The sequence below is a fragment of the Gobio gobio genome, assembly GCF_949357685.1.
Source record: "Gobio gobio genome assembly, chromosome: 25".
NCBI classification, from domain to species: domain Eukaryota; kingdom Metazoa; phylum Chordata; class Actinopteri; order Cypriniformes; family Gobionidae; genus Gobio; species Gobio gobio.
Window position 1 is genome coordinate 41,204,628 of NC_137121.1, and position 15,371 is coordinate 41,219,998.

The following is a 15,371-nucleotide window of genomic DNA, read 5'->3' on the forward strand; positions in this document are numbered from 1 at the left end:
CGGGGGCGTGACCATCGCGATGTCGCGGTCGAGACTCAATGATCTCCGTGAGGAGAGAGAGTCCCCTCTGCCACACCCCAATCTACCGTCCCCGAGTGAGATGGTACTTTGGCTGGTGGCCAGGGTGACCTGAGGGCGGTGCTGTGGTATTAAGAACCCCGACGTTCATTCCTCGGGCCACGCCCCCCTCTTATACATCGCTTCTGTGAGTGTTGGATTGAATCTACGGCCCGTCTCTGACGCCCCGTTCGTTCAGTTCACGCTCCGGATAGCAGTGAGATGTCGATCGCCGCATCCCAAGGTGGGCTGGAGTCCTTTGGGGATGACGATTAGGTTGTGCTCCGCCTCCGGGTGTGTTAGCACTGCCTGATCTGACCTAAAGTTGACAGCCATGTTATCTCGGGCAGCCGCGAGTCTCGCGCTGGTGTGGAACTCCGCCCAGTCGCGGGTGCTCGTGGTTGCGCGATTGGTTTTTGGGGGCGGCACCCGACAGCTGTTGGGCCCCGCCCCCAATGCCTTTCGCTCCCGGGGTGCATGAGGAGATCACGCGGTCCCGGAAGTCCCCGTGCTTCCCGTGACCGTTTGGTGGCCTCCTCCGCCTTCTCTGCCCTTGATGGGGCCGCGGCCTAGGGTACACTGGGGCCCCCTCCCCCCCACTGTTGAACTCTCTGTTGCGCACTACGGTGTCCACAGAGGGCTTTGACGTGGCGTGGTGTGGCTGTCCTAAGCACCCCCCCCCCAAAGCCTGTGGGCTCGTCTACTTCGGTGGCGTGGTCCCGCAGAGCTACGGGCAGGCCGCCGCCCCTTTGCACATGCACAAGGGTGGAGCCGACCCAGGGCTCTTCATTGAGCTGCGTGCCGCAACTGACCCCGCCCCCGGGCGGTGAAGGTGGCCACACGCTCCCTGGGTCGGGCGATGTCCACAGCTGTGGTCCGGGAGAACACCGGGCCTTACCTGGTGATGTGGAGGACGTTGAGCGGGCCCGCCTCCTCAACTCACCCATATCCCAGGCTGGCCTCTTCGGCGGCGCGGCTGAGAACTGCGCCCAACAGTTCTCGGCCGCCCCAGAGCAGACTGAGGCTGTAACACGTACTGCCCCGGCGGCCAGCTGCTGCACCAGCCGCCGGCCCAGTCGCCTCAGTCCGCTCGCCGCCGAGGGCGCCCTCCCTCTTCCCGCCTGGCCCCAGCAGCAGCCTTCACCTGGGCCGCGCCGTGGAGGTGGTTGAGGATGTCGCCCAGTCCGCTCCCCAGACTGGTTAAACGCCAGGATGGAGGTGGACAACTCAGAGATGGGTTCCAGTTCTTCCCAGGGGATGGTAGCAGGGCCTCTCCTTCCCCCGGTGGAGGGCCGGGGGAAAATCCTTCCGCTGCTGGCCCCCGGGCTAGCAGCGCTTGGGAAGAACTCATGTTCCTGTCTCTGAGCACCCAGAGACCGGTGATGACAGTGCGCGCCACCCTCGGGTCTCGCCACTCGCATCCCTCTCTGTCGCCAGCCCCCTGGCAGAGCAGACCCTAGTGGAACGCGAGTCCTTCCCTGGTCTCCTCTGTCAGGGCGCAGCCGTTAACCGTGCTCCGACCCCGGGACGCCCAACAGCCTCCCTTGTCCGCGCCGGTAACGCTGCCTCGCTGCCCCACCCAGGGTACGTCTGTCGTCCGTATGACCCCGTTGGTGCAGTCTCTGGAAGCCTGGCTTCAGCTTCCGGGGCTGTCCCGCTGGGTTGCCCGGACCTTCAGGCTCGGCTACACGATTCAGTTCGCGCAGGCTCCTCCCCGTTACAGGGGAGTCCGCTATACCGTGACCGGGGCCCATGCCCCCGTCATGCGTGCGGAGATTGCCACTCTACTGGCGAAGGGTGCGATCGAGCCTGTCCCTCCAGCCGAAATGAGGTCGGGGTTCTACAGCCCCTACTTCATTGTACCCAAGAAAACCGGTGGGTTACGACCAATCCTGGACCTTCGCATCTTGAACCGATCCCTTCACCGGCTTCCGTTCAAGATGTTGACTGCGAAACGCCTTTTCGAATGCGTTCGTCCGTACGATTGGTTTGCAGCGATCGACCTGAAGGACGCCTACTTCCATGTCTCCATCCTTCCTCGACACAGACCGTTCCTACGGTTTGCTTTCAAGGAGCGGGCATACCAGTACGCGGTTCTCCCATTCGGGTTATCTCTGTCCCCTCGCGTCTTCACGAAGATCGCCGAGGCAGCCCTTGCGCCCCTTCGGCAGCAGGGGGTCCGCATCCTGAACTACCTCGACGACTGGCTCATACTAGGCCACTCTCGAGAGCAGGTTTGCGGACACAGAGATCTGGTTCTCCACCACTTAGCCCGTCTGGGCCTTCGGGTCAACTGGGAGAAGAGCAAACTTTGCCCCGTGCAGAGGATCTCTTTTCTCGGTATGGAGATCGACTCGGTCGCCATGTACGCGCAGCTTTCGAGCGAGCGCGCGCAGTCTCTGCTGACTTGCCTCCGACAAATCGAGAGCAAGAGTGCGGTTCCACTGAAACTATTTCAGAGGCTCCTGGGGCATATGGCATCTGCAGCCGCGGTAACGCCGCTCGGATTGCTTCATATGAGACCGCTTCAGCACTGGCTTCGCGATCGAGTCCCGAGATGGGCATGGCAGTCTGGCACGCTCCGGGTCCAAGTGACTCGGGCCTGCTTACAGACGCTCACCCCGTGGTCGAACCTCAGTTTTCTACGGGCCGGTGTGCCCTTAGAACGAGTTTCCAGGCATGTTGTCGTATCGACGGATGCCTCTGCCACGGGCTGGGGTGCCATGTGCAATGGACAAGCAGCCGCGGGCTCCTGGACAGGACCCCAGCGCCTCCTGCATGTCAATTGCCTCGAGTTGCTGGCAGTACGGTTCGCCCTGCACCGCTTCCGAGCGCTGCTGAAGGGTCAACATGTGCTTGTCCGGACAGACAACACGGCCGTAGTAGCGTACATCAACCACCAGGGCGGTCTACGCTCCCGCCGTATGTCTCAACTCGCCCGCCATCTCATCCTATGGAGTCAGAAGCGCCTGAGGTCCCTTCGTGCTGTCCATATTCCGGGAGTCCTGAACCACGCAGCCGACGAGCTCTCACGGTTTCAGCCTCTCCCGGGAGAATGGAGACTCCATCCCCGGACGGTTCAGCTGATTTGGGAACAGTTTGGCGAAGCACAGGTAGATCTGTTTGCCTCCCACGACTCTTCCCACTGCAGCCTGTATTATTCCCTGACCGAGGGCACGCTCGGCACGGATGCACTGGCGCACAGCTGGCCGCAGGGCCTACGCAATATGCGTTCCCCCCAGTGAGCCTACTTGCACAGCTCCTGTGCAAGATCAGGGAGGGCAAGGAGCAGGTCCTTTTGGTCGCCCCGTACTGGCACGGCCGGACCTGGTTCCCCGAACTCATACTCCTTGCGACAGCCCCTCCCTGGCCTATTCCTCTGAGACCGGACCTCCTTACTCAGAGACGGGGCACCCCTTGGCACCCGCGTCCCGACCTCTGGAGCCTCCACGTGTGGCTCCTAGACGGGACGCGGCAGGTTTGAGTGGCCTACCACCTACGGTGGTCGCCACCATCACTTCCGCTAGGGCAGAGTCCACTCGGCATGCCTATGCGTTGAAGTGGAACCTCTTCGTCACCTGGTGCTCTTCCCGCCAAGAAGACCCCTGGAAATGCCCGATCGGGTCCGTGCTTGAGTTTCTCCAAGAGGGGCTGGAGCGAAGGCTGTCTCCCTCCACCCTCAAAGTATATGTGGCCGCAATATCTGCCCACCACGATCTCTTGGAGAACAAGAAGGTAAGTCAGCACGACCTGGTCATCAGGTTTCTGAGGGGAGCCAGGAGACTGAATCCTCCTCGCTCTCCTCTCGTACCCTCTTGGGACCTCGCAGTAGTGTTAACTGCTCTGCAGAGACCTCCCTTTGAGCCTTTGCGGTCGGTTGATATTAAGTTTCTGTCTATGAAGACGGCTCTGCTGACCGCATTGGCCTCAGTCAAGAGGGTCGGGGACCTGCAGGCATTTTCGGTTGACGAAGCGTGCCTGGAATTCGGGTCGGCTAACTCTCACGTGATCCTGAGACCCCGGCTTGGATATGTGCCCAAGGTTCCCACCACTCCGTTTAAGGACCAGGTGGTGAACCTGCAAGCGCTGCCTTTGGAGGAGGCAGACCCAGCCTTGGCATTGCTCTGTCCAGTACGCGCCCTCCGCGCCTACGTAGACATGACGCAGTGTTTCAGGACCTCAGACCAGCTCTTTGTCTGTTATGGTGGAGAGCGGAAGGGAAGTGCTCTCTCAAAGCAAAGGCTGTCTCACTGGATAGTGGACACCATTGCTTTGGCTTACCAGCAGCAAGGCCGACCATGTCCCCTTGGTGTGAAGGCACACTCCACCCGGAGTGTGGCCTCCTCTTGGGCTCTAGCGCATGGCGCCTCGCTAGCAGACATCTGCAGAGCTGCAGGCTGGGCGACACCCAACACATTCGCCAGATTCTACAATCTCCGAGTGGAGCCAGTGTCCGACTATGTACTCGCCCCCCCGAGGGGCCGGTGATGGGCCAGGCTCAGGTGTCTTCGCTTGCTCGCCACTCCACTCCACGGACTGGATACGTGCGATATTTTCCTCAGGTGAGCTCCCCGAGAGCCCTGAGCTCCTCCAGCACTGTCGACGCCGACATCAGTTCAGTCTGCCCTTTCGAGCCCATCATGTCCGGCCAGGTGCCCCATGTGCATGGTTCCCTCCGGCGACCCCCACATGTGTATTTCACCGTAAGTCTCCGCAGTGAGCGGGTTTCTTCCCTTGGCGTGTCCCCGCCACCCCTAGGGTTAAATATCCACCTTCGGCTGGTACCCTAGAGATCTTCCATATGCAACCCTCAGCGGGTCATATGTGTCTCTTAAGTCCTCCCCACGGGTAGGCATTTTTGGCATTCCCTCACTGGGATATGCTTCCCAGTGTACCTTGGTATTCCTGTGTTAAGTGGGAGTCCTTCGTCCGTACTAGTCTTACGACAGGGTACTCACACTTACGCAGGGCGCTGGAAGACAGCTGAGTGGCGGGATTATATTGGGACCCCCATTCGTTAGTCACTAACGTTATGTCGTTATGCAGTGAGGCGGAGTTACGCATGCAAATTCCGCATGCCCATGGCATTGGCACGCCATTGGGCGTTTTCTCAAAACTCGAAGTTGATAGGCTTCTAAGCGAAACCCCCATTCGTTAGTCACTAACGTTACGTCTCCGTTCCCTCCTCAGGGAACGAGGGTTACATCCGTAACCGAGACGTTCTTTCCCAGACAAAGTTACAAAGTTCTAAATGAAGCTAAATGTACTCATAGCTTTTGATTGACACATTCCAAGATCACCACCAGATCTGGTTCTAATTCAAGGGTGTATAATTACCTGTCTGTGGTGTTGCACTAGTTTGTGTCTGGCCTATTACAGAAAGAGAGAGATGATTAAAGTCTATTACAGTTCCAGAAACAGATTTCTTCATTTGCTTGTTCTTTCCCAGACAAAGTTACAAATTTCTAAATGAAGCTAAATGTACTCATAGCTTTTTATTGACTTTTCCCAAGATCACCACCAGATCTGGTTCTAATTCAAGGGTGTATAATTACCTGTCTGTGGTGTTGCACTAGTTTGTGTCTGGCCTATTACAGAAAGAGAGAGATGATTAAAGTCTATTACAGTTCCAGAAACAGATTCTTCATTTGCTTGTTCTTTCCCAGACAAAATTCTAAATGAAGCTAAATGTACTCATAGCTTTTGATTGACACATTCCAAGATAACCACCAGATCTGGTTCTAATTCAAAGGTGTATAATTACCTGTCTGTGGTGCTGCACTAGTTTGTGCCTGGCCTATTACAGAAAGAGAGAGATGATTAAAGTCCATTACAGTTCCAGAAACAGATTTCTTCATTTGCATGGTCTTTCCCAGACAAAGTTACAAAGTTTTAAATGAAGCTAAATGTACTCATAGCTTTTGATTGACTTTTCCCAAGATCACCACCAGATCTGGTTCTAAATCAAAGGTGTATAATTACCTGTCTGTGGTGTTGCACTAGTTTGTGTCTGGCCTATTACAGAAAGAGAGAGATGATTAAAGTCTATTGCAGTTCCAGAAACAGATTTCTTCATTTGCTTGTTCTTTCCCAGACAAAGTTACAAAGTTCTAAATGAAGCTAAATGTACTCATAGCTTTTGATTGACTTTTCCCAAGATAACCACCAGATCTGGTTCTAATTCAAGGGTGTATAATTACCTGTCTGTGGTGCTGCACTAGTTTGTGTCTGGCCTATTACAGAAAGAGAGAGATGATTAAAGTCTATTAGAGTTCCAGAAACAGATTTCTTCATTTGCATGGTCTTTCCCAGATAAAGTTACAAAGTTCTAAATGAAGCTAAATGTACTCATAGCTTTTGATGGACTTTTCCCAAGAAAACCACCAGATCTGGTTCTAATTCAAAGGTGTATAATTACCTGTCCGTGGTGTTTCACTAGTTTGTGTCTGGCCTATTACAGAAAGAGAGAGATGATTAAAGTCTATTACAGATCCAGAAACAGATTTCTTCATTTGCTTGTTCTTTCCCAGAAAAAGTTTAAAAGTTCTAAATTAAGCTAAATGTTCTCATAGCTTTTAATTGACTTTTCCCAAGATCACCACCAGATCTGGTCTAATTCAAAGGTGTATAATTACCTGTCTGTGGTGCTGCACTAGTTTGTGTCTGGCCTATTACAGAAAGAGAGAGATGATTAAAGTCTATTACAGTTCCAGAAACAGATTTCTTCATTTGCTTGTTCTTTCCCAGATAAAGTTACAAAGTTCTAAATGAAGCTAAATGTACTCATAGCTTTTGATTGACTTTTCCCAAGATCACCACCAGATCTGGTTCTAATTCAAGGGTGTATAATTACCTGTCTGTGGTGCTGCACTAGTTTGTGTCTGGCCTATTACAGAAAGAGAGAGATGATTAAAGTCTATTACAGTTCCAGAAACAGATTTCTTCATTTGCATGGTCTTTACCAGACAAAGTTACAAATTTCTAAATGAAGCTAAATGTACTCATAGCTTTTGATTGACTTTTCCCAAGATCACCACCAGATCTGGTTCTAATTCAAAGGTGTATAATTACCTGTCTGTGGTGCTGCACTAGTTTGTGTCTGGCCTATTACAGAAAGAGAGAGATGATTAAAGTCTATTACAGTTCCAGAATCAGATTTCTTCATTTGCTTGTTCTTTCCCAGACAAAGTTACAAATTTCTAAATGAAGCTAAATGTACTCATAGCTTTTGATTGACTTTTCCCAAGATCACCACCAGATCTGGTTCTAATTCAAGGGTGTATAATTACCTGTCTGTGGTGTTGCACTAGTTTGTGTCTGGCCTATTACAGAAAGAGAGAGATGATTAAAGTCTATTACAGATCCAGAAACAGATTTCTTCATTTGCTTGTTCTTTCCCAGATAAAGTTACAAAGTTCTAAATGAAGCTAAATGTACTCATAGCTTTTGATTGACTTTTCCCAAGATCACCACCAGATCTGGTTCTAATTCAAGGGTGTATAATTACCTGTCTGTGGTGCTGCACTAGTTTGTGTCTGGCCTATTACAGAAAGAGAGAGATGATTAAAGTCTATTACAGTTCCAGAAACAGATTTCTTCATTTGCTTGTTCTTTCCCAGATAAAGTTTCAAAGTTCTAAATGAAGCTAAATGTACTCATAGCTTTTGATTGACTTTTCTCAAGATTACCAGATCTGGTTTTAATTCAAGGGTGTATAATTACCTGTCTGTGGTGCTGCACTAGTTTGTGCCTGGCCTATTACAGAAAGAGAGAGATGATTATAGTCTATTACAGTTCCAGAAACAGATTTCTTCATTTGCATGGTCTTTCCCAGACAAAGTTACAAAGTTTTAAATGAAGCTAAATGTACTCATAGCTTTTTATTGACTTTTCCCATGATCACCACCAGATCTGGCTCTAATTCAAGGGTGTATAATTACCTGTCTGTGGTGTTGCACTAGTTTGTGTCTGGCCTATTACAGAAAGAGAGAGATGATTAAAGTCTATTACAGTTCCAGAAACAGATTTCTTCATTTGCATGGTCTTTCCCAGACAAAGTTACAAAGTTCTAAATGAAGCTAAATGTACTCATAGCTTTTGATTGACACATTCCAAGATCACCACCAGATCTGGTTCTAATTCAAGGGTGTATAATTACCTGTCTGTGGTGCTGCACTAGTTTGTGTCTGGCCTATTACAGAAAGAGAGAGATGATTAAAGTCTATTACAGTTCCAGAAACAGATTTCTTCATTTGCTTGTTCTTTCCCAGACAAAGTTACAAATTTCTAAATGAAGCTAAATGTACTCATAGCTTTTTATTGACTTTTCCCAAGATCACCACCAGATCTGGTTCTAATTCAAGGGTGTATAATTACCTGTCTGTGGTGTTGCACTAGTTTGTGTCTGGCCTATTACAGAAAGAGAGAGATGATTAAAGTCTATTACAGTTCCAGAAACAGATTTCTTCATTTCCTTTTTCTTTCCCTGACAAAGTTCTAAATTAAGCTAAATGTACTCATAGCTTTTGATTGACACATTCCAAGATCACCACCAGATCTGGTTCTAATTCAAAGGTGTATAATTACCTGTCCGTTGTGTTGCACTAGTTTGTGCCTCGCCTATTACAGAAAGAGAGAGATGATTAAAGTCTATTACAGTTCCAGAAACAGATTTCTTCATTTGCTTGTTCTTTCCCAGATAAAGTTACAAAGTTCTAAATGAAGCTAAATGTACTCATAGCTTTTGATTGACTTTTCCCAAGATCACCACCAGATCTGGCTCTAATTCAAGGGTGTATAATTACCTGTCTGTGGTGCTGCACTAGTTTGTGTCTGGCCTATTACAGAAAGAGAGAGATGATTAAAGTCTATTACAGTTCCAGAAACAGATTTCTTCATTTGCATGGTCTTTCCCAGACAAAGTTACAAAGTTCTAAATGAAGCTAAATGTTCTCATAGCTTTTGATTGACTTTTCCCAAGATCACCACCAGATCTGGTTCTAATTCAAGGGTGTATAATTACCTGTCTGTGGTGTTGCACTAGTTTGTGTCTGGCCTATTACAGAAAGAGAGAGATGATTAAAGTCTATTACAGATCCAGAAACAGATTTCTTCATTTGCTTGTTCTTTCCCAGACAAAGTTCTAAAATAAGCTAAATGTACTCATAGCTTTTGATTGACACATTCCAAGATCACCACTAGATCTGGTTCTGATTCAAGGGTGTATAATTACCTGTCCGTTGTGTTGCACTAGTTTGTGCCTCGCCTATTACAGAAAGAGAGAGATGATTAAAGTCTATTACAGTTCCAGAAACAGATTTCTTAATTTGCATGGTCTTTCCTAGACAAAGTTACAAAGTTCTAAATGAAGCTAAATGTACTCATAGCTTTTGATTGACTTTTCCCAAGATCACCACCAGATCTGGTTCTAATTCAAGGGTGTATAATTACCTGTCTGTGGTGCTGCACTAGTTTGTGCCTGGCCTATTACAGAAAGAGAGAGATGATTAAAGTCTATTGCAGTTCCAGAAACAGATTTCTTAATTTGCATGGTCTTTCCTAGACAAAGTTACAAAGTTCTAAATGAAGCTAAATGTACTCATAGCTTTTGATTGACACATTCCAAGATCACCACCAGATCTGGTTCTAATTCAAATGTGTATAATTACCTGTCTGTGGTGTTGCACTAGTTTGTGTCTGGCCTATTACAGAAAGAGAGAGATGATTAAAGTCTATTACAGTTCCAGAATCAGATTTCTTCATTTGCTTGTTCTTTCCCAGACAAAGTTACAAATTTCTAAATGAAGCTAAATGTACTCATAGCCATTGATTGACTTTTCCCAAGATCACCACCAGATCTGGTTCTAATTCAAGGGTGTATAATTACCTGTCTGTGGTGCTGCACTAGTTTGTGTCTGGCCTATTACAGAAAGAGAGAGATGATTAAAGTCTATTACAGTTCCAGAATCAGATTTCTTCATTTGCTTGTTCTTTCCCAGACAAAGTTACAAATTTCTAAATGAAGCTAAATGTACTCATAGCCATTGATTGACTTTTCCCAAGATCACCACCAGATCTGGTTCTAATTCAAGGGTGTATAATTACCTGTCTGTGGTGCTGCACTAGTTTGTGCCTGGCCTATTACAGAAAGAGAGAGATGATTAAAGTCTATTACAGTTCCAGAAACAGATTTCTTCATTTGCATGGTCTTTCCTAGACAAAGTTACAAAGTTCTAAATGAAGCTAAATGTACTCATAGCTTTTTATTGACTTTTCCCAAGATCACCACCAGATCTGGTTCTAATTCAAGGGTGTATAATTACCTGTCTGTAGTGCTGCACTAGTTTGTGTCTGGCCTATTACAGAAAGAGAGAGATGATTAAAGTCTATTACAGTTCCAGAAACAGATTTCTTCATTTGCTTGTTCTTTCCCAGATAAAGTTACAAAGTTCTAAATGAAGCTAAATGTACTCATAGCTTTTGATTGACTTTTCCCAAGATCACCACCAGATCTGGTTCTAATTCAAGGGTGTATAATTACCTGTCTGTGGTGCTGCACTAGTTTGTGTCTGGCCTATTACAGAAAGAGAGAGATGATTAAAGTCTATTACAGTTCCAGAAACAGATTTCTTCATTTGCTTGTTCTTTCCCAGATAAAGTTTCAAAGTTCTAAATGAAGCTAAATGTACTCATAGCTTTTGATTGACTTTTCTCAAGATTACCAGATCTGGTTTTAATTCAAGGGTGTATAATTACCTGTCTGTGGTGCTGCACTAGTTTGTGTCTGGCCTATTACAGAAAGAGAGAGATGATTATAGTCTATTACAGTTCCAGAAACAGATTTCTTCATTTGCATGGTCTTTCCCAGACAAAGTTACAAAGTTTTAAATGAAGCTAAATGTACTCATAGCTTTTGATTGACTTTTCCCAAGATCACCACCAGATCTGGCTCTAATTCAAGGGTGTATAATTACCTGTCTGTGGTGTTGCACTAGTTTGTGTCTGGCCTATTACAGAAAGAGAGAGATGATTAAAGTCTATTACAGTTCCAGAAACAGATTTCTTCATTTGCATGGTCTTTCCCAGACAAAGTTACAAAGTTCTAAATGAAGCTAAATGTACTCATAGCTTTTGATTGACACATTCCAAGATCACCACCAGATCTGGTTCTAATTCAAGGGTGTATAATTACCTGTCTGTGGTGCTGCACTAGTTTGTGTCTGGCCTATTACAGAAAGAGAGAGATGATTAAAGTCTATTACAGTTCCAGAAACAGATTTCTTCATTTGCTTGTTCTTTCCCAGATAAAGTTACAAAGTTCTAAATGAAGCTAAATGTACTCATAGCTTTTGATTGACTTTTCCCAAGATCACCACCAGATCTGGTTCTAATTCAAGGGTGTATAATTCAACCTGGTCTCATTGTGAAAATGTACCTCTGGCAACGTTTTTGCAAACCGCCAAAATACGTACCAATAAGTACATATCTCTGCAGTTTCAAAGTGAAATGAACACTAGAGGCAGTAAAACAGCAAGTACTTTTTATCGTTTTTTTTTTCCATGTAAATGAATAAATTTTGGAGTTTGCATCACTTAATCTGCTCCATATGCTCTGCTTTTTTTATATAATAAGTTTGCTCAGTAGCTCAGCTGGTACAGATTTGTACTTGTAATAATGAAAGCTCAGGTACGAATCCCGTGAAAGACAAGTCATGATAAAAGAGCTCAAAGATGAGTTCACACAAGCTAAAAAGACATGGTTACTATTGTATTTTTGTCACATTTGCTTTTGTTAACACTATCGGTTAGGTTTAGGGTTTAGTGTAGGTGTACGTTAAAAAAACAATGTCACAAAACGTCAGATTGACGCTCATCTGTTCCGGGAAAAAAACGAAGCTTTTGGCGGCACCCAGTGGACATATCACTTTGAAACTGCAGTGATATGTACATATTGGTACGTATTTTGGGGTTTGCAAAATAGTTGCCAGAGGTACATTTTCGCAATGAGACCAGGCTGGTATAATTACCTGTCTGTGGTGCTGCACTATTTTGTGTCTGGCCTATTACAGAAAGAGAGAGATGATTAAAGTCTATTACAGTTCCAGAAACAGATTTCTTCATTTGCATGGTCTTTCCCAGATAAAGTTACAAAGTTCTAAATGAAGCTAAATGTACTCATAGCTTTTGATTGACTTTTCCCAAGATCACCACCAGATCTGGTTCTAATTCAAAGGTGTATAATTACCTGTCCGTGGTGTTTCACTAGTTTGTGTCTGGCCTATTACAGAAAGAGAGAGATGATTAAAGTCTATTACAGTTCCAGAAACAGATTTCTTCATTTGCATGGTCTTTCCCAGATAAAGGTACAAAGTTCTAAATGAAGCTAAATGTACTCATAGCTTTTGATTGACTTTTCCCAAGATCACCACCAGATCTGGTTCTAATTCAAAGGTGTATAATTACCTGTCTGTGGTGCTGCACTAGTTTGTGCCTGGCCTATTACAGAAAGAGAGAGATGATTAAAGTCTATTACAGTTCCAGAATCAGATTTCTTCATTTGCTTGTTCTTTCCCAGACAAAGTTACAAATTTCTAAATGAAGCTAAATGTACTCATAGCCATTGATTGACTTTTCCCAAGATCACCACCAGATCTGGTTCTAATTCAAGGGTGTATAATTACCTGTCTGTGGTGCTGCACTAGTTTGTGTCTGGCCTATTACAGAAAGAGAGAGATGATTAAAGTCTATTACAGTTCCAGAAACAGATTTCTTCATTTGCTTGTTCTTTCCCAGATAAAGTTACAAAGTTCTAAATGAAGCTCAATGTACTCATAGCTTTTGATTGACTTTTCCCAAGATCACCACCAGATCTGGCTCTAATTCAAGGGTGTATAATTACCTGTCTGTGGTGCTGCACTAGTTTGTGTCTGGCCTATTACAGAAAGAGAGAGATGATTAAAGTCTATTACAGTTCCAGAAACAGATTTCTTCATTTGCATGGTCTTTCCCAGACAAAGTTACAAAGTTCTAAATGAAGCTAAATGTTCTCATAGCTTATGATTGACTTTTCCCAAGATCACCACCAGATCTGGTTCTAATTCAAGGGTGTATAATTACCTGTCTGTGGTGTTCCACTAGTTTGTGTCTGGCCTATTACAGAAAGAGAGAGATGATTAAAGTCTATTACAGTTCCAGAAACAGATTTCTTCATTTGCTTGTTCTTTCCCAGATAAAGTTACAAAGTTCTAAATGAAGCTAAATGTACTCATAGCTTTTGATTGACACATTCCAAGATCACCACCAGATCTGGTTCTAATTCAAGGGTGTATAATTACCTGTCTGTGGTGTTGCACTAGTTTGTGTCTGGCCTATTACAGAAAGAGAGAGATGATTAAAGTCTATTACAGTTCCAGAAACAGATTTCTTCATTTGCTTGTTCTTTCCCAGATAAAGTTACAAAGTTCTAAATGAAGCTAAATGTACTCATAGCTTTTGATGGACTTTTCCCAAGAAAACCACCAGATCTGGTTCTAATTCAAAGGTGTCTAATTACCTGTCTGTGGTGCTGCACTAGTTTGTGTCTGGCCTATTACAGAAAGAGAGAGATGATTAAAGTCTATTACAGTTCCAGAAACAGATTTCTTCATTTGCTTGTTCTTTTTCCAGACAAAGTTACACAGTTCTAAATGAAGTTAATGTACTTGTTGGAGCTATTTAGTGTTGTGTTTAGATTTCATTATGATAAATTTATTCATTTTTTGATTTAATTATGATTTAATTTCTGTTAGTGTTTTGTTAGTTTACTTGTTTTGTTTGTTTCATGCACGCTAGGGGGCACTATAGGTTATTTAGGTAAACGCACGGCAGGGACTAGTATGCACCAGGTTAGGCATATGGTTTTTTAACGGAGCGGGAGAGGCACAGGAAATTTGTTTGTTCTGTGTTTGCTCGACTTCAGTCAAAAAATAAACCACGTTTGGTTGACTTTTAATACTAGTTTGGACCTGATGTTTTTCCCACCCGCGTACACCAAAACCCACGGTGCATCAGTGGCCTTTTGATTTTGTTTGATTTGAACTTGGACTCAAGATTTTTGTTACTTCGTTGGCAAACGGCCACTACATCAAGTAAAAAACCCGCCTTGGAACTTTTCAATACTGGACTTATTGGATCGATTGGTGGTGGATTTATGGACAAAAGACATTAAGCATATCTTCGCTCAGCCGAGGGAGCAACCAGACCACACAAGACGTTCAACCTTCTCAAAAGAAGCCAGTAAGTCAGCGATAAAACTGTTTAGAGCCGTAATGGAAAACGGCCAAACGAGTGGAGTTTGACAGTATTTCACAAGGAATTGATTGAATGTCACACGTCTACCTTTACGCATTGCCACGTGCATTCATTCATGCATAAAAAATCCGGCAGAGTGTGTTTGTTTTAATGAAGAGGATCTGATGATCAATAATCATCGTGTGTTTTGCAAACCTGCTCTCTTGTTCATCAATGAACTGTGTGATTTGTTTGCAAACAAAAAAGGAAAGTAAATAAAAGAAACGGAAATGTCCGACGTTGGTGCAAACGATACTGAAAAGCCAAAAAGAACTGTTAAAATGTCTGCTAAAGGTATAGAATATAATGTGATGACTCTCCAGGAAAAAAGGAGTGAAAAATGCAAACATGCCAAAAAGTGTATGAAACACATGAATGAGTTAATGACATCAAAGGAAAATGTTGATTCAATAAAGTGCGAGCTTTCTGTGTTCGTAAGGTGTTGCGAAGACGCACATGATGTCCATAAATCTTTTATGAGTCTACCTTTGCCCAAAGATGAAGTTGAAAGACAAAGCAAATATTTCACGGACAAATTGACAGAATATCGTGATTTCACTGAGAAGGTAAAAGGATGGCTCTCTGACGCGCATGATTCACGTGCTGAGCAAAATAAAGATACTCCTGATGATCAATGTAATGCTGATGAAATAAATCCTGAAGATAGTGTCTCCAACGTTTCAAGTGTAAAAGCGAGCTTTGAAAAGGCACACTCTCAGCTATCACGGACTTCTTCGACGTCATCTGCGCGCATCAAAGCGGAGGCCGACAAGGCAGCGCTCGAGGAGCGCATCGCTGCGCAGAAAAGGAAACATCAAATAGAAGCGCAACAGGAAAAACTAAGGAGAGAAATGGAGCAACTTGAGCTTGAAACGGAATTGGCAGCAACAAATGCAAAGCTTCATGTTTTGGAAACCAGGTCACAGTGTGGCTCAAAATGTTTAGACGGCATGAATTCTTATTATAAAAGGAATAAGCCACGAGGAG

At 45.2% G+C, this 15,371-nt stretch overlaps 1 protein-coding gene across 1 annotated transcript in view; it reads right to left on the minus strand.

The window, feature by feature from the left end:
- The window catches only part of LOC307121307 (scavenger receptor cysteine-rich domain-containing protein DMBT1-like), a gene marked incomplete at both ends in the record, with an annotated part of 61,298 nt that extends 46,856 nt beyond the window's left edge, over positions 1–14,442 (minus strand). Inside the window, one exon of the mRNA XM_079808826.1 lies at positions 14,433–14,442. Coding sequence (XP_079664952.1) covers positions 14,433–14,442 — 10 coding nt within the window. The remainder of the gene's footprint in view (positions 1–14,432) is intronic.
- Between the last annotated feature and the right edge of the window lie 929 nt (positions 14,443–15,371).